Source organism: Pseudophryne corroboree, chromosome 6 (assembly GCF_028390025.1).
Source record: "Pseudophryne corroboree isolate aPseCor3 chromosome 6, aPseCor3.hap2, whole genome shotgun sequence".
NCBI classification, from domain to species: domain Eukaryota; kingdom Metazoa; phylum Chordata; class Amphibia; order Anura; family Myobatrachidae; genus Pseudophryne; species Pseudophryne corroboree.
Window position 1 is genome coordinate 590,587,791 of NC_086449.1, and position 20,179 is coordinate 590,607,969.

General features: G+C 45.3%; 1 protein-coding gene and 1 long non-coding RNA gene across 2 annotated transcripts in view; one reads left to right on the forward strand and one right to left on the reverse strand.

Moving 5' to 3' along the window:
• Window positions 1–20,179, forward strand: part of LOC134933051 (ADP-ribosylation factor-like protein 3) — a 27,498-nt gene continuing 7,319 nt past the window's right edge. The window contains exons 1-3 of the mRNA XM_063927997.1: window positions 1–70; window positions 3,811–3,963; window positions 15,322–15,438. Of these exons, the coding sequence (XP_063784067.1) occupies window positions 53–70; window positions 3,811–3,963; window positions 15,322–15,438 (288 nt within the window). The 5' untranslated portion in view covers window positions 1–52. The remainder of the gene's footprint in view (window positions 71–3,810; window positions 3,964–15,321; window positions 15,439–20,179) is intronic.
• Window positions 13,570–20,179, reverse strand: part of LOC134933052 (uncharacterized) — a 20,557-nt gene continuing 13,947 nt past the window's right edge. The window contains exon 3 of the long non-coding RNA XR_010179579.1: window positions 13,570–14,978. This is a non-coding gene — a long non-coding RNA (uncharacterized LOC134933052). The remainder of the gene's footprint in view (window positions 14,979–20,179) is intronic.

A 20,179-nucleotide genomic window follows, 5' to 3' on the forward strand; every position in this document is an offset into this window, starting at 1 on the left:
TTCCAACCACTGCTTTCTTCACAACAATACACTCAACAAAGAATGTTGCATTATGGGTGAAGTGCAAAAGGTATGTGCACATCTGCCTCTGTCATATGGCTCTGGGGAGTAATGTACAGTATATATGCAGGGCAAGAACAGATACCTGGTAATTGTAATGATTTTATCTGAAGTGTTTGAAAGAGAAAAGTGGAGAAGTTGCCCATAACATTCAGTCAGCTTCTCACTATCATTTATCTAGCACAGCTGATATGATAGAAGCTAGCTATTATGGGCACAACATCTCAACTTTATCTCTCTCAAATGTTTGATACATTGCCACCATAATCATTTTGTTTAAGTACCAACTTTTTATTGTATATGTCATAACTACTTATTGTTACATAGATCAGTGGTTCCGAAACTTTTTTTTGTGCCCTAGAGTATCAGAATTTTGTTCCCCAAAGTTTATATTGAGAGGTTTAAAAAGAAATATTAAATGGAGAAAATTGTGTTTATATGTCATCCTTAGGTTTAGTTATGTGGTGAGGGATAAAATTTGCTTCTGTTTCTCCACATGTTTATGACTGGCAGCCACCAGCACTAGTTTTGCCTACTGCATTGACCATAAATCATACCTCCCAACATGACCCTCTCCAGGAGGGTTAGAATGCTCTGCTCCTGGACTTCCCTCTTAATGTATGATTGCCATCACCTGTGGTGAAACACCTTTCTTATCCATTAACCTGTTCAAAACAGGTGCTGGCAATCACAAATTAGGAGAAAAGTGCAGAAGCAGAGCATTGTGTCCCTCCTGGAGAGGGTCATGTTGGGAGGTATGATAAATAATTTGAATTGGTCCTGAACCACCAACCTAGGGCACCCCTGCGAGTGTACTGAGGCACCCCAGGGTGCCTTGCACACAGTTTGAGAACCACTGACATACAGTATTATTTTATTGTAACTAGATGCATGCATAACATTGCTAGGCTGCTAGTGCATATAACATTTTGCCACAATATTTGTGTCTAAATTAGCAAAAGCATTGGATATTGCCATAGAAGGAGGGCAAATACAATTTATTTTACATGCAGGGAAATACAGCTTTCTGTACATCAAATTGGAGTTGTGCTAGGATACTACCAGGATCCAATGTTGTCCGTCCTTTTTAACGTAGCTCCCATGCGTCACAACATGGTTTGCTTACTGTGTACCAAACTAAATGACCCTATGTCACTGAGTACGTGTTCACTGCATCCTGTATGACTTATTAGAGAATGCTGTATTTAACTCTACTGGGGTGCACACAGTAGGACTTTCCCATTATGTTGCCCAAGTATCATTGCTGAGCGGCTGATACCTTACATAATATATTTACACTGGTAACTGCCTTTCTCAGTATATTTTTTTATTGATGTATTTATTGTATGCCCTAGTATTCATTTACTATTGTTTTCTATATGTAGGACTCTCTTACTAAACTGTGCTACAGTATATATGTATAATTCCTAGTGATCATCCATATATGATTTGTTTACTAAAGTACATTTATTTACATCCCTAGGATTATCTAGTGTCAAGTCTATCCACAATACTGATAGCTTACCACCATAAATTAAACATTTATCTGATAAGAAAATCGCAGAGAAAGAAGAGAGTTCTCATGAACTCACTCTCCTAATCATTAGCACTAAGAAGCAGCCTACAAGTAACCAGGGGCAGATTGGGCTGGAAAACCAGGGTGGGAAATTTCTTGGGGCAGCCATAGAGGTTGGTGGGATCTATGGATGGGGTGGGATCTTTCTCCTGTACAGAGGGACACTGTAGGCCCTCATCCCCCTATTAGACTCTGAATCAGTCTTACTTAATTTCAAAGTAGCTCTCCTTCACCCACTACACCTTAATGTAACTACACATTACATCAATATTTCCACTATATAACCTTAATAGCCTCACCACTTCACAATAATAGCACCCACACATGGGGCGAGATGTAGCAAGTGGAAAAACGTGACCAAACCTCAGAAAATAATGTTTTTGGAGGTTTGGCAGCATACTGCATATGCACCAAGCCATGGAATGCGATATATTCTGTGTCTTAGATGCAGTGGGAAATTACATTTTCAGATGGCATTATCCTATAGAAGCCTATGGTCTTCTTCCAAATTTCCCTGCTGAGAGGGATCCAATCAGATCCTTCTCAGCTCATAAACCTGGAACTCCACACACTGCCAAGGACAGCTCTTACCGCAAGAGCTGTTCTTCATGATTTTATTCATGTACTGTATATGGTGTTAGTAAATGCTGATATGCGTGCGGAGTGATGGGATGCATTGAAGCAAATGCGATGCTCGCTGCATCCCGCCCATTACATCAACACCATGCCTATACCTCCCAACTTTAACCTTGTTCTAAAAGGGATAGCTGCGGGTGCCAAAGTCACATATACAAAATCAGGAGGCATGACCTCGCGGCTAGGGAGCATGGCTTCTTGGTAAATGCGGTTAGTGAGCCACACCCTCTGTGAGCCATGCCCCCAGTCCCTCTCTCCCTGAGCAGAGAGAGAGTGAGAGGGGGGACTCCCAACTCCACCTGCCTCACTGTGGCCGCAGGTGGGACGGTGGGACAGTGCCCAAAAAAATGTGACTGTCTCTCCAAAATTGGGACATTTGGGAGGTATGCCACAACCCACACACAATATATTAGTACCATCACACACATATACCATTATTACACAATATAATCCTGTCACATAGACACATTATAGTAATCACCCATCCCAAACACACATTATATTAAGAGACGGGACATTTACTTGGCCGAGGATCAGGGTGTTCAGCAACAAGCCCAATGCCAATACCGGGTCATTTTCGGCAGGATTGGGGCCCGGTTGAGCCTGTGCAGTGTCCAAGCCATGCCCACAGGGCTCTAACACTTTCACTGCCAGTTCTAGACTGCATAAGATTTATATCTAGTTACTTTACTATACTATGTTAAACTGCACATAAACCTACTCATACACAGTTGCAGGCAAGTCCATTGTGTGAACAGAACTTGTGTAGGCAGCTGTAAGTAACTACAAGTGATGCAGAGACATTGGGTGGGTACACACAATCCTGAACCGATATGTAGTTTCCAGCCAAATCGGAATGACATATCAGCCAGATTGTTCAGTGCGAATGCACAATTTTGTGCGCTCCCGCGTGTCACATGCGGTATCTGCCAGTTGGCCGTGCTGCATGAGCAACCAGAAAATAATGTGTATGATTCCATGCTGCCTTATGCAGCATGGCATCCTACATTGCGTCATCGCCCCCTGCATCATGCAAGTCCGTACGCACCTGCCGATGCAGGGTCTTGTTGCATGTCTACACATCGTTATAGTGTGTAGCTAGCAATAGGCAGCTCAGTCACAGCTGTAATTGTAGCTCAAGGAGCTGAGCAACAAAGGGGCGTCGGTACGTAGGTCAGGTTGAGCAGATGGAGTGCGTGCTACACAGACTTGTACGTACGCAGACATCCCTCTGATTTTGGATGGTTCTCTTGTATCAGATATAGGGCTAGTGCAAGTGCATGCCGACTAATGATGGCTGCTTTTCCAAGTGAATGGACAGGAGAAGTACTGATGTACAGATGTGTACAACTCTGAACATGGGTGAATATAGTAAGTACAAGCAAAGCAAGTGCAATTATGGGCGATTGGCGTGCAAATCTGATTCGTCCCCAAAATCTGCATATACTGTGTGTATTTTGATGATTGATTCTGCTAAAGTACTGTACATATATCTGCTTACCATAAATAACATTTTCAACTTTCTACTATGTTTCTAGGGTTTGTTGTCACTTGTAGAAGGGCTAAAAAAGGTAGATCACCTAGATGAAAATGGTATAAGAATTGTACTACTAGGCCTGGACAATGCTGGAAAGACAACCATCCTGACTAGACTGGCCTTGGAGGAGGTCAGCAATATAACCCCAACACAGGTGTGTAAATGGAAATGCTAGAAAAGCTTTATCGAATACAAGAGCAACAAACAATAACTCTGATCACACTGTGTGTCTGACTGTATGTTCATCCACTTGAAAACAATAAGCTGGGACTTTAGAGTGAGTGGAAAACGTTGGGAGACTTGGGTAGCCACCAAGGGCTCCATTTAAGAATGAGACATAACCCCATTAGCACTTGTCTTTAACAGTAAGGGGGGAATTCAAATGTTTGAAAAGTCGTTTGGGTGTGTTTTTTCCTATTAGATAGGGAAAAACAGACAGCTAACTGACTTTTCAAACAATTGAATATCCCCCTAAGAGGTCTATTCACTAAGCCTTGGAGGGAGGTAAAGTGGACGGATATAAAGTACCAGCCAATCAAGTCCTAACTGCCATTTTTCAAACACAGCCTGTGACATGGAAGTTAGGAGCTGATTGGCTGGTACTTTATCTCCATACTCTTTATCTCTATTCAGAGCTTAGTAAATAGACCCCTAAGGGCAGGATGTACTAAACGGAAAATACAGCAAACTCCCGTTTACCGCATTTTCTTAATGTACCAACCCCTGGCGGGCAGGTCAGCACTGCAAAGGGGTTCGCCAGCTTTTGCTGGCGATACCCCATAGAAGCCTATGGGCTTCTCTTCGTAATGCTGTGTGAGGGATCCAATCGGATCCCTCCCAGCATGCCCCACACCCGCCCCCATCACCCTGCACATGCACGGACTGACTCCCGGGGGCCAAATCCCGGAAGTCAGGCAGCCGCTGGGGATCACGGAGGACAGCTGTTATCGGAAGAGCTGTCCTCTGCAATGCTAATCACATATGTAAGTACAAATGCGATCAGTATCGTGGCATTGGGCGGCGATGTCGATTAGTACATCCCGCCCTAATTCAGCATGAGTTGTGGTTTTACAAGAAATAGCAAAACTACATCTAATTTCTCTAGCATACCGGGTCCTCCCACTCCTGCTGAAATGCTAGCACATCGCTAAACAGCGATGCACTTGCATCATAAGGTTAGCCCCTGCCTTCACAGCCTAGCAAAGGCAGTCTCCTGGCCATGTTTTGGGTCGTGGCGGCTGTGTGTACCATCACGCAGCCGCCGCGGGCCACCGCGCAAATGGTACGGACACGCTTCAGTTGCCCGGACCGCTCCCTCACAACGCTGCACCACCACCCAGAAAATGCAGCAACACTGCCCCCGCTACAGAATTTCAAGTATAATCACAAAGATTTTATTGTACAGGAATCTGTAGCCTCTGTGTCTTATTTTCTGGATAACAGGCTACACCAAAAGTTAACTGGTTAGTTTATCACAGGAGATCAGCAATTAGACTTACAGCAGGACATGCTCTGCCCGCCGCTGCCAAGTTTTGTTAGGCCACACCTCCAGGCGGGCCTTACCCGGATTGATGCTGTCAAAAGGTTGATGCTGAGGAGAATAAACCACCTCCTTCTCTGCCCTGTCCCACTTCTGATGCTGCCCTACTCAGTGCTGTAAATGCTGGGACAGACAGACCAAGCTCCGCCCACTGTATGTTAAATATGTAAGATTTGCAGGGATAGGCTGACTCTATTCCAAAGGGCCCTAGGTCTCGTTGCTTACCTTCTCGCTCTCCTTAGGGCCCCTCCTTTGAGGTAAAAAGGTAAAGATTTTCGCAAAACACTTAGGGTCACTGAGAGAGCTGTCGGTACCCTATATACAGCAGATAAGCAGTTGCTGATTATCAAGCTTTCCTTTACTGCATTTAAGTGTCAAAATTCTACCTCTCCTTTTCTCCTACTGCTTTCTGAGAGGTTCGGCAATGTTTGGATAATGGACTGCTGTGCACCTGCCACTGGCAAGGAAGTCCAGGAACAGAGCATTGTGTCCCCCTCCACGACTTGGTATCGCAGGCACCATGCATTCTTTATAGCCCCGGCTGGGTAGGCAATCTTAACTCTCCTCTGTGAGGGGGGGAATTCCCCATAATCATCTCGGCTCTTTTAAACCTATCAAAATGTCAAGTTCTTAGTCTCCTTATGGTTCTGAAGATTTCGTGATGAGTCAGTGGTATTTGCCTTATATATATTTATTATTATTATTATTATTATTATTATTATTATTATTTTAGATAATACCAGATAAGTTCTAAGACATCATCACTTTTCAATATAAGAATTAGATTTAGATTTCACAATCAGGGCAGCAGCTATCCTCAGGTGGGGCCTCTCTGCCAGTAAAGACCAAAGCTAAAAATAGTTTTAACAGGTCCTGAGGAGAGCTAATTGATATTTACTTTTAGCATTATGTGCTTAGAATTTTACTATATTGGATAAGAGGTAAATAAGTATTTCCCAAAGACGAATGATCTCCAAGGTACAGGGCCGTCTTTTCGTATGGGCTCAATGGGCTCTTTCCCAAGGGCCCCAGGAGTATAATGAACCAAGGCTGATAGCTGAGGCTCCCCTCTTTCCAGAGTTACCAGATTGGGGAACCGAAGATATCCGACTTGAAAGCAGTGGTCCCCATCCAAGCCTGTTAAATGCTCTTACCAGCCAGATATCTAGGGTTCTGTCTGATTTAGAGTTTTTCTGAGGGTATAATCCAAAAGCTGGGACACTCCCCTTTTGGTGTACGCTGACAGCTTGTCTCTACTATGCCCAGAACCATAGATATCAGCCTTCAAGCAGCTGGTCCCTGCTCCAGCCCCACATGCCTAATATGCAGTTTTAGATTTTTATTGGTTTTAGATTTTTATTGGTGAATTGCTCTGGCTCCTGAACTCTGATTCCCAGGTCCCCAGTATCTCCTGAAAGGTGGGACACTCTAGTTTTTTTTTTATCCCAAAGCTAAGAAATATATTTTCAGGATCTTGAGATATCTGCAATCAAGCAAGCTGCCCTCCCACCGGAAAATGATAAATATTAAGCCCACTCCACTATCCACCCCTCCCCTATGTATTAAACACCGCCTGGCACCCTGGAAGTTATGTACCAGGGCTTCTTCATCCGTCCCAGTGCCCCCTTCTACAATTTAGCCCCATCTATGCAGTAAAGGAGTAATTGGCAGAAATTACTGCTCCAGGGCCCTCATTCCGAGTTGTTCGCTCGCAAGCTGCTTTTAGCAGCATTGCACACGCTAAGCCGCCACCTACTGGGAGTGAATCTTAGCTTAGCAAAATTGCGAACTAAAGATTCTCAAAATTGCGAATAGAAATTTATTTGCAGTTTCTGAGTAGCTCGGGACTTACTCTGCCACTGCGATCAGTTCAGTCAGTTTCGTTCCTGGTTTGACGTCACAAACACACCCAGCGTTCGCCCAGACACTTCTCCGTTTCTCCAGCCACTCCCGCGTTTTTCCCAGAAACGGTAGCGTTTTTTCACACACTCCCATAAAACGGCCTGTTTCCGCCCAGAAACACCCACTTCCTGTCAATCACATTACGATCACCAGAACGAAGAAAAAACCTCGTAATGCCCTGAGTACAATACCAAACTTCTTAGAAAATTTACTTGGCGCAGTCGCAGTGCGAACATTGCGCATGCGCAATTAGCGGAAAATCGCTGCGATGCGAAGAAAATTACCGAGCGAACAACTCGGAATGACCACCCAGGTCCTACATGCTGAGCGGAGATAGAACACCCCCTATTGCCCATGAGACATCAAATCTGCCGTTGATAGCACCCACTGCTCCTACCACTGGAGGGTGGGTAGGGTACCCAGTGCATTGCTGTGTCCAGGGGCCTACACTGCTGTTAAGACGGGCCTGCCAACATACACTGAGTGAGATGCTATACAGCAAAAATAAGATTTTACTTACCGATAAATCTATTTCTCGTAGTCCGTAGTGGATGCTGGGACTCCGTAAGGACCATGGGGAATAGCGGCTCCGCAGGAGACAGGGCACAAAATAAAAGCTTAAGGATCAGGTGGTGTGCACTGGCTCCTCCCCCTATGACCCTCCTCCAAGCCTCAGTTAGGATACTGTGCCCGGACGAGCGTACATAATAAGGAAGGATATTGAATCCCGGGTAAGACTCATACCAGCCACACCAATCACACCGTACAACTTGTGATCTGAACCCAGTTAACAGTATGATAAACGCAAAGGAGCCTCTGAAAAGATGGCTCACAACAATAATAACCCGAATCTTTGTAACAATAACTATATACAAGTATTGCAGACAATCCGCACTAGGGATGGGCGCCCAGCATCCACTACGGACTACGAGAAATAGATTTATCGGTAAGTAAAATCTTAATTTTCTCCGACGTCCTAGTGGATGCTGGGACTCCGTAAGGACCATGGGGATTATACCAAAGCTCCCAAACGGGCGGGAGAGTGCGGATGACTCTGCAGCACCGAATGAGAGAACTCCAGGTCCTCCTCAGCCAGGGTATCAAATTTGTAGAATTTAGCAAACGTGTTTGCCCCTGACCAAGTAGCTGCTCGGCAAAGTTGTAAAGCCGAGACCCCTCGGGCAGCCGCCCAAGATGAGCCCACTTTCCTTGTGGAATGGGCTTTTACTGATTTTGGCTGTGGCAATCCTGCCACAGAATGTGCAAGCTGAATTGTACTACAAATCCAACGAGCAATCGTCTGCTTAGAAGCAGGAGCACCCAGCTTGTTGGGTGCATACAGGATAAACAGCGAGTCAGATTTTCTGACTCCAGCCGTCCTGGAAACATATATTTTCAAGGCCCTGACAACGTCAAGCAACTTAGAGTCCTCTAAGTCCCTGGTAGCCGCAGGTACCACAATAGGTTGGTTCATGTGAAATGCAGAAACCACCTTAGGTAGAAATTGAGGACGAGTCCTCAATTCCGCCCTGTCAGAATGAAAAATTAAGTAAGGGCTTTTATATGATAAAGCCGCCAATTCTGACACACGCCTGGCTGAAGCCAAGGCTAACAGCATCGACACCTTCCATGTGAGATATTTTAAGTCCACAGTGGAAAGTGGTTCAAACCAATGTGACTTTAGAAAACTCAACACAACATTGAGATCCCAAGGTGCCACTGGAGGCACAAAAGGAGGCTGTATGTGCAGCACCCCTTTTACAAAATGTCTGAACTTCAGGTACTGAAGCCAGTTCTTTCTGGAAGAAAATCGACAGGGCCGAAATTTGAACCTTAATGGACCCTAATTTTAGGCCCATAGACAGTCCTGTTTGCAGGAAATGAAGGAAACGACCCAGTTGAAATTCCTCTGTAGGGGCCTTCTTGGCCTCACACCACGCAACATATTTACGCCAAATGCGGTGATAATGTTTTGCGGTTACGTCCTTCCTGGCTTTGACCAGAGTAGGGATGACTTCTTCTGGAATGCCTTTTTCCCTCAGGATCCGGCGTTCAACCGCCATGCCGTCAAACGCAGCCGCGGTAAGTCCTGGAACAGACAAGGCCCCTGCAGTAGCAGGTCCTTTCTTAGAGGTAGAGGCCACGGTTCGTCCGTGAGCATCTCTTGAAGTTCCGGGTACCAAGTCCGTCTTGGCCAATCCGGAACCACGAGTATAGTTCTTACTCCTCTTCTTCTTACGATTCTCAGTACTTTTGGTATGAGAGGCAGAGGAGGGAACACATACACTGACTGGTACACCCACGGCGTTACCAGAGCGTCCACTGCTATTGCCTGAGGGTCCCTTGACCTGGCGCAATATCTGTCCAGTTTTTTGTTTAGACGTGACGCCATCATGTCCACCTTTGGTTTTTCCCAACGGTTTACAATCAGGTGGAAGACTTCTGGGTGAAGTCCCCACTCTCCCGGGTGAAGGTCGTGTCTGCTGAGGAAGTCTGCTTCCCAGTTGTCCACTCCCGGAATGAATACTGCTGACAGTGCTATCACATGATTTTCCGCCCAGCGAAGAATCCTTGCAGCTTCTGCCATTGCCCTCCTGCTTCTCGTGCCGCCCTGTCTGTTTACGTGGGCGACTGACGTGATGTTGTCCGATTGGATCAACACCGCCTGACCCTGAAGCAGAGGTTTTGCTTGACTTAGGGCATTGTAAATGGCCCTTAGTTCCAGAATGTATATATGAAGAGACGTTTCCAAGCTTGACCACAGGCCCTGGAAATTCCTTCCCTGTGTGACTGCTCCCCAGCCTCTCAGGCTGGCATCCGTGGTTACCAGGATCCAATCCTGAATGCCAAATCTGCGGCCCTCTAGTAGATGAGCACTCTGCAGCCACCACAGGAGAGACACCCTTGTCCTTGGCGACAGGGTTATCCGCTGATGCATCTGCAGATGCGATCCGGACCATTTGTCCAGTAGATCCCACTGAAATGTTCTTGCATGGAATCTTCCGAATGGAATCGCTTCGTAAGAAGCCACCATTTTCCCCAGGACCCTCGTGCACTGATGCACTGAGACCTGTCCTGGTTTTAGGAGGTTCCTGACTAGCTCGGATAACTCCCTGGCCTTCTCCTCCGGGAGAAACACCTTCTTCTGGACTGTGTCCAGAATCATTCCTAGGAACAGTAGACGTGTCGTTGGAATCAGCTGCGATTTTGGAATATTTAGAATCCACCCGTGCTGACGTAACACTACCTGAGATAGTGCTACTCCGACTTCTAACTGTTCCCTGGATCTTGCCCTTATCAGGAGATCGTCCAAGTAAGGGATAATTAAAATGCCTTTTCTTCGTAGAAGAATCATCATTTCGGCCATTACCTTGGTAAAGACCCGAGGTGCCGTGGACAATCCAAACGGCAGCGTCTGAAACTGATAATGACAGTTTTGTACTACAAACCTGAGGTACCCTTGGTGAGAAGGGTATATCGGGACGTGGAGATAAGCATCTTTGATGTCCAGAGACACCATATAGTCCCCTTCTTCCAGGTTTGCTATCACTGCTCTGAGTGACTCCATCTTGAATTTGAACCTTTTTATGTAAGTGTTCAAGGATTTCAGATTTAAAATTGGTCTCACCGAGCCGTCCGGCTTCGGTACCACAAACAGCGTGGAATAATACCCCTTTCCTTGTTGCAGGAGGGGTACCTTGATTATCACCTGCTGGGAATACAGCTTGTGAATGGCTTCCAAAACTGCCTCCCTGTCGGAGGGAGACTTTGGTAAAGCAGACTTCAGGAAACGACGAGGGGGAAACGCCTCGAATTCCAGTTTGTACCCCTGCGATACTACCTGTAGAATCCAGGGATCCACTTGCGAGTGAGCCCACTGCGCGTTGAAATTCTTGAGACGGGCCCCCACCATATCTGAGTCTGCTTGTAAAGCCCCAGCGTCATGCTGAAGACTTGGCAGAAGCAGGGGAGGGCTTCTGCTCTTGTGAAGCGGCTGCATGGTGCAGTCTTTTTCCTCTTCCTCTGCCCCGGGGCAGAAAAGAGTGGCCTTTTGCTCGCTTGTACTTATGGGAACGAAAGGACTGAGTTTGAAAAGACGGTGTCTTTTTCTGCTGATGTGGAGTGACCTGGGGTAAAAAGGTGGATTTTCCAGCCGTTGCCGTGGCCACCAGGTCCGATAGACCAGCCCCAAATAACTCCTCCCCTTTATACGGCAATACTTCCATGTGCCGTTTGGAATCCACATCCCCTGACCACTGTCGCGTCCATAACGCTCTTCTGGCAGAGATGGACATAGCACTTACTCTTGATGCCAGGGTGCAAATATCCCTCTGTGCATCACGCATATATAGTAATGCATCCTTTAAATGTTCTATAGTTAACAAAATATTGTCCCTATCCAGGGTATCAATATTCTCGGTCAGGGACTCCGACCATGCGACTCCAGCACTGCACATCCAGGCTGAGGCGATTGCTGGTCGCAGTATAACACCAGTATGTGTGTATATACTTTTTAGGATATTTTCCAGCCTTCTATCAGCTGGTTCTTTTAGGGTAGCCGTATCAGGAGACGGTAACGCTACTTGTTTTGATAAACGTGTGAGCGCCTTATCTACCCTAGGGGGTGTTTCCCAACGCGCCCTAACCTCTGGCGGGAAAGGATATAATGCTAATAATTTTTTAGAAATTAGCTGTTTTTTTTATCGGGGGAAACCCACGCTTTTTCACACACCTCATTTATTTCCTCTGACTCAGGAAAAAATATTGGTAGTTTTTTCTCACCCCACATAATACCCTTCTTTGTGGTACTTGTAGTGTCAGAAAGGTTCAATGCCTCTTTCATTGCCGTGATCATGTAACGTGTGGCCCTACTGGACATTACGTTTGTCTCGTCACCGTCGACACTAGACTCAGTATCTGTGTCAGGGTCTGTGTCGACCCACTGAGGTAACGGGCGTTTTAGCGCCCCTGACGGTGTCTGAGACGCCTGGACAGGCACTAATTGATTTGCCGGCTGTCTCATGTCGTCAACAGTTTTTTGCAAATTGCTGACATTATCACTTAATTGTTTAAATACAATCATCCAGTCAGGTGTCGACTCCCTAGGGGGTGACATCACCAACACAGGCAACTGCTCCGCCTCCACATAATTTTCCTCCTCATACATGTCGACACACGCGTACCGACACACAGCACACACACCGGGAATGCTCTGATAGAGGACAGGACCCCACTTAGCCCTTTGGAGAGACAGAGGGAGAGTCTGCCAGCACACACCCAGCGCTATATATATATATATACAGGGATAACCTTATATAAGTGTTATTCCCTTATAGCTGCTGTTATTATCGTTATTTGCTGCCAAAAATGCCCCCCCTTCTCTTTTTTACCCTGATTCTGAAGCAGGACTGCAGGGGAGAGTCAGGGAGCCGTCCTTCCAGCGGAGCTGTGAGGGAAAATGGCGCTTGTGTGCTGAGGAGATAGGCTCCGCCCCTTCACGACGTCCTTATCTCCCGCTTTTTTGTGTAAAATGGCAGGGGATTAAAATACATCCATATAGCCCAGGAGCTATATGTGATGTATTCTGTTTTGCCACCTAAGGTATTCTGTTATATTGCGTCTCAGGGCGCTCCCCCCCCAGCGCCCTGCACCCTCAGTGACCGGAGTGTGAAGTGTGCTGAGAGCAATGGCGCACAGCTGCGGTGCTGTGCGCTACCTTAGTCTGAAGACAGGATGTCTTCTGCCGCCGATTTCACCGGACCTCTTCGTCTCTTCTGGCTCTGTAAGGGGGACGGCGGCGCGGCTCCGGTGACCCATCCAGGCTGAACCTGTGATCGTCCCTCTGGAGCTAGTGTCCAGTAGCCTAAGAAACCCGATCCACTCTGCACTCAGGTGAGTCCGTTTCTTCTCCCCTTAGTCCCACGATGCAGTGAGCCTGTTGCCAGCAGGACTCACTGAAAATAAAAAAAACCTAACTAAACTTTTATTCTAAGCAGCTCAGGAGAGCCACCTAGATTGCACCCTTCTCGGCCGGGCACAAAAATCTAACTGAGGCTTGGAGGAGGGTCATAGGGGGAGGAGCCAGTGCACACCACCTGATCCTTAAGCTTTTATTTTGTGCCCTGTCTCCTGCGGAGCCGCTATTCCCCACGGTCCTTACGGAGTCCCAGCATCCACTAGGACGTCAGAGAAATGTACTAAAACATATCACTCAATCTGTAATGCACATAAAATAATAACAATCCACTTAAAAAAATTCACATTGAATCATGCTTATATCAATAATCCTATAGTCAGATCATCATCCTTTATTGGCGAATGCAGTGGAAGGCAGAGGCGATGCTCTGTTTTTATGTCCCCACTTTATGATTTGTGGGACTATCTCTTCACATGTTGAGAAACAAGGGTGGTTCAATAAATAAGGTAACAAGACCTCTCTTTGCATAAATGTATATAACTCGTATAAATGTAATCAATAGTATGGCCTTGGTACAGATTATTTTTACACATAGTCCCCATACTTGTCTAAGCATTTGTTCCACAACGGTACACCAAGGCATCTATTCTGCATAGAAGAAATCAGTGTCAAAAGCTTGAAGCCAGGACATCATGGATTGCTGAACTTCACTGTTGGTTGTGAATTGCGGTCTACCCACTAACTGATATATGTTTGTCCTCCTGAATCAGACCTTCAATGTGGCAAAAATTGTCATCTGTGGTGGACGTGCTTGACCAGTCGGATTGCTGCTCATCTTGACTATCTGTCCTGCAGTTATCAAAGGCAGTGCACCAAACCCAAACCTGTTTCCGTGACATGACGTTAATTTATCACCGTACACTTTGACAAGTTGGCAATGAATTTCAGCTACTGATGTGCCCCTTACGCCTACAAATCTGATCACACTATGCACCTCAATGTTTGACCATGTTTCCATCAGCCCCGCAATCTTACAACTAATTTTGGGACAGTATGACCAACATGAGGTGCAGTCTAATGAGGGGAAACAGTGGCCTACCTGCTCTGGACTGGGGGTCAAAATTAGACTAAAATAGAGAACATTACACATGTGAGAGGTCTTGTTACCTTATTAAACAACCCTTGCATAATTATCTTTTATATATAAGGTGTCACAAGGGTTCCAGGGTGCCATACGTATGCATAGAATATACAAGATTATATGAATACAAGGGGAACAATTGAGATAATTACAGAGAGGTACAAAATTTTGTATAAATATATAATTACCTAAATTTAGACAATTGCAGAGAGGTTCAAAAGATCAACAACCTTTATCGGCGAATGCAGTGGAATGCAGAGGCTTCACTCTGTTTATATGTCCCCACTGACGGGGGCGGGTAGCCAGTGCTGGAATGATTTACCGGCAGCTGTTTCTCTGTGCAGCTGCTGGGTGTTCACACTGGGTAAGTAGCGGCGCTGTATTTGAACTTTTCCCCGATGGTTGCTTCTCCTGGCATTCCCTGTGTGGTGGAGTGCCGCCAGTTGCCCATCAAGTGCAAACAGCAGTGATTGGAACACAGTGGGGGAGGAGCCAGAGGATGCAGGAAGATCATCTTCCGGCAGTGGACCACTGGGCGTTTCTGACGGGTAGCATCGGATGCATGTTTCCATCAGACCCTCCATCTTACAACTGGTGTTGGGACAGTATGACCAATATGAGGCGCAGTCTAGTGGCCGTGAAGGGAAGCAGTCATCTCCCTACTCTGTTCTGGTGGGAATAAAATAGAGAACATTACACACGTGAGAGGTCTTGCTACCCAATGTATTGAACCACCCTTGTATAATTATCTTTTATATATAAGGTTATCACAAGGGATCCATAGTGCCATGCATAGCATAGGCATAGAACATATTGTACATAAAGATTATATGAATACAAGGGGAACAATTTAAACGATTACAGAGCGGTTCAAAATTTAGTACAAATAGATAATGATATAATTACAGCAAACAGATTGCATAATTACGCAGAGACAGGAGAGAAGACCCTGCTTGTTAGACCTTACATTGTAGTAGACATTTAAAATGACATAACATACTTTTTATTGCAGGGCTTCAATATCAAAAGTGTCCAGTCTCAAGGGTTGAAACTAACAGTCTGGGACATTGGAGGTCAAAGGACAATTCGCACACACTGGAAAAAATATCTTGGAAGCACTGATTTACTGGTGAGAGGTCTATCTACAAGGAGTCTTAAAGGTGTAAATTTAATGGGCAATACATTTATTGCTTATCACTTTTTGTAAAGTAATACAGAACATTAGATTAAGCTGTATTCTTGAAAAATCCATATATACTGTATATTGGTCATTTCTAAGTAGAGGTCCAGTCTCTCTAGGTTAAAAAACCCCCCACATATATCCAATATATCTTCATAGTTACCTGAACAGCTGTACATTTATGGCAAACATAAATACATCTATAGTCATTTCTTAATGGACACAATCTGGGATTATGTATAAATATCCAAGTATGTATTTATTTAATTATATAACTAAATACTTAATATTTTCCAATAATGTTATAGCCATGAATTTTGTTTGCCTGTAAGATTTAGCGGCCTTTTAACAGCTGAGCTGAATTTATTTCGATTACACATTTTGGTTTATAAATAATCTAATGAGTAAGGAGTGTGCGTCTTGTGAAAGGGGGAGCACTGGAACTTGCTTACTGCATGCCCATTCCCTATGTTTTTCTTCTTTTTCCTACCTTTGCTAATCTTGAGCTTTTAACGGGACAAGAATGTGAGAAAAGTGGGGAAATACAGTAATCAGGAGTGTATGGGAATAGTAAGCAGCTGTGTAACAGTGTGTGTGATGAGATCGAGGCTGTGCAGAAAGAAATGGAAAACAATAATAATGGGACCACTAAAGGAGTGGAGGTAAGATAAAGGAAAATAAAGGGACTCCCAAAGGCCCATTTATTATTGAATATCCGCAGCTTATTCCCTGAAAACACCAGTTTTTGGGTGTAATCGCAAATATTTAGTATCCCACAAAGGGACAGCAGCAATTGATCCCTCCATTCCCAACAGCAGTCTCAGCCCCCATAGGTTTTCATGGGGATGCAATGTTGTCATATTTACCAAGCTCGGGAGTGTGAAGCATTAGCCCATTGTAGCCTATAGACTACACTTCGCATAATGAGCCAGCAGAGGGTTCCCCAACAATGGTTGCTGCACATGCATGGTCAGCAGGACCACAAATGCACAAGAGCCCAGTCACCACCCTGAACACATCATAGGGACGAGCTCCGTTCAGAGCCCCTGTCCCTGCAGATGTAAATTGTTACATCCCGACATAGGTTTTGCATCCTGCAATGCGATTCCAGATCGCATTGGAAATACAATTTATGATAAATGAGACCCTACGAGGCATATTTAATTAGCTGTGAATTTAAGGCGTTTTTGAACTGTTTTATTGGCGTTTGGCCAAAGTAGTCATGCCTACACACTACACCAAAAAACAGGATGATCACCCCATTATTGGCAAATCGGCCCACTAACTGTATAGTGTGTACTTAGCTCAGCACTGCAAAAGTGAGGGAGACATACCAGGTGTACACTGCTTCCTTAGACAGATAATATACTGACTCCTACCAGTTTTTAAGGCCCAGCAGACCGAGTGCTCAGGTAGAAACCTGTGAAATCTAGAAATGTAAAATGACGGGAATTTAATTTAGAACCATAGGCCTCATTTCAACCCGAAAGATACCAGATATACAAGATTTAAGTTCTCTGAAGAACTTCAACCGAGAAGAGTTAGAGGTGTTGTGCACTAGATGAATTTGCACAGTAGTGATCCATCCAATTCAGTATATGCAGAAGTGACTCAGCCATCACATATAGATCATGGACTGGTGAGATAAATTCCAAGATAAAAAAATAATATTTTACTAGATACTAGCCATTGAATGTTAAAATTCAGTTCTCTGAAATTCTTGGGGTCGGCAAAGACATTAATATTTAAAACTTCAGCCCTTTCAGAATTTATTTAAATGATTCAAATACAATAAATGTGGGCGCTATATAAATAACTTTTAATAAATAATAATATTCTATAAGTCCCTACTCAAAATTATCTTTCTGGCACAGGGCACCAAAAAAATCTTACGGTTCTAGCAGCATCTACGTACTTACATTTTTAAATCCAATCTGTGATTTCAATTAATAATACAGCATACACACAATGTAAAAACGTTATTTTCATACAGCAATACTTCAGAAATGAGAATTAGAGAAATACTTTTGTGGGTTTTAAGGGTACCTCTGTTGCTGCATTTTATTACTAACAGGTCAATCAAACACTATATGATGTTTATCAAACATCAAAGTGTAAATTACTTTGGCATGCTTGGACCACATGATTGCTTGATTGAAGCGTGTTGTTAAGGTATTAATTGTAATTGCATCACACAAAATTTGACCTAGCTACTCTCATACTAGGAAAACTCACACACTGGGGTAAATTTACTAAGATTTGTAATTTCCGAAAAAAGGTCAAAGTTCAATCACGAATGACATCGACAGTGTAAAACTGCAACTTTTTGAATTGATTACGATGGATTTACTAAGCTGTCGTATTCGGGTTTTTCTTTTCTTCCGATGTCGATGTCATTCGTGGTTTTTTACCTATTTTTACGGCAGTGATTAGCAAAACACTGCCGACTTTTTTTACAATCAATCTCGGCCGGATCTGTGTGATCCGTGCTGGGGTTTATTTTTATTTATTTATTTTTTAATTAAACACTGTAAAATAATAAAAAAAAAATGCGTGGGGTCCCCCCTCCTAAGCATAACCAGCCTCGGGCTCTTTGAGCCGATCCTGGGTGCAAAAATATGGGGGAAAAAATGACAGGGGTTCCCCCATATTTAAGCAACCAGCATCGGGCTCTGCGCCTGGTCCTGGTCCCAAAAATACGGGGGACAAAAAGAGTAGGGGTCCCCCGTATTTTTAAAACCAGCACCGGGCTCCACTAGCTGGACAGATAATGCCACAGCCGGGGGTCACTTTTATATAGTGCCCTGCGGCCGTGGCATCAAAAATCCAACTAGTCACCCCTGGCCGGGGTACCCTGGGGGAGTGGGGACCCCTTCAATCAAGGGGTCCCCCCCCCCAGCCACCCAAGGGCCAGGGGTGAAGCCCGAGGCTGTCCCCCCCCATCCAATGGGCTGCGGATGGGGAGGCTGATAGCCTTTGTTGTAAAAGAAAAGATATTGTTTTTAGTAGCAGTACTACAAGGCCCAGCAAGCCTACCCCGCATGCTGGTACTTGGAGAACCACAAGTACCAGCATGCGACGGAAAAACGGGCCCGCTGGTACCTGTAGTACTACTACTAAAAAAATACCCAAAAAAAGACAAGACACACACACCGTGAAAGTATAATTTTATTACATACATACACACATACATACATACTTACCTTAAGTTCCCACGCAGGTCGGTCCTCTTCTCCAGTAGAATCCAAGGGGTACCTGTTGAAGAAATTATACTCACGAGATCCAGGGGTCCAGGCTCCTCGGGAAATCCAGGGGTAATCCACGTACTTGCATAAAATAAGAAAACGGAAAGCCGAGCCACGAACTGAAAGGGGCCCCATGTTTTCACATGGGACTCCTTTCCACGAATGCCAGAAACCCACTCTGACTGATGTCTAAGTGGGTTTCTTCAGCCAATCAGGGAGTGCCACGTTGTAGCACTCTCCTGATCGGCTGTGTGCTCTTGTCCTCACTGACAGGCAGCACACGGCAGTGTTACAATGTAGCGCCTATGCGCTACATTGTAACCAATGATGGGAACTTTCTGCCCTGCGGTTGACCTAAAGTGACGTCACCGCTGAGCTGAAAGTTCCCATCATTGGTTACAATGTAGCGCATAGGCGCTACATTGTAACACTGCCGTGTGCTGCCTGTCAGTGAGGACAGGAGCACACAGCTGATCAGGAGAGTGCTACAACGTGCCGCTCCCTGATTGGCTGCAGAAACCCACTTAGACAGAAGTCAAAGTGGGTTTCTGGCATTCGTGGAAAGGTGACCCATGTGCAAACATGGGTCCCCTTTCAGTTCGTGGTCGGGACACCGTTTTTTTTTTTTTCCAAGTACGTGGATTAACCCTGGATTTGCCGAGGAGCCTGGACCCCTGGATCTCGTGAGTATAATTTCTTCAACAGGTACCCCTTGGATTCTACTGGAGAAGAGGACCGACCTGCGTGGGAACTTAAGGTAAGTATGTATGTATGTATGTATGTATGTATGTGTGTATGTATGTAATAAAATTATACTTTCACGGTGTGTGTGTCTTGTCTTTTTTTGGGTATTTTTTTAGTAGTAGTACTACAGGTACCAGCGGGCCCGTTTTTCCGTCGCATGCTGGTATTTGTGGTTCTCCAAGTACCAGCATGCGGGGGAGGCTTGCTGGGCCTTGTAGTACTGCTACTAAAAACAATATCTTTTCTTTTACAACAAAGGCTATCAGCCTCCCCATCCGCAGCCCATTGGATGGGGGGGGACAGCCTCGGGCTTCACCCCTGGCCCTTGGGTGGCTGGGGGGGGGGGACCCCTTGATTGAAGGGGTCCCCACTCCCCCAGGGTACCCCGGCCAGGGGTGACTAGTTGGATTTTTGATGCCACGGCCGCAGGGCACTATATAAAAGTGACCCCCGGCTGTGGCATTATCTGTCCAGCTAGTGGAGCCCGGTGCTGGTTTTAAAAATACGGGGGACCCCTACTCTTTTTGTCCCCCGTATTTTTGGGACCAGGACCAGGCGCAGAGCCCGATGCTGGTTGCTTAAATATGGGGGAACCCCTGTCATTTTTTTCCCCATATTTCTGCAACCAGGATCGGCTCAAAGAGCCCGAGGCTGGTTATGCTTAGGAGGGGGGACCCCACGCAATTTTTTTTGTAAAAATA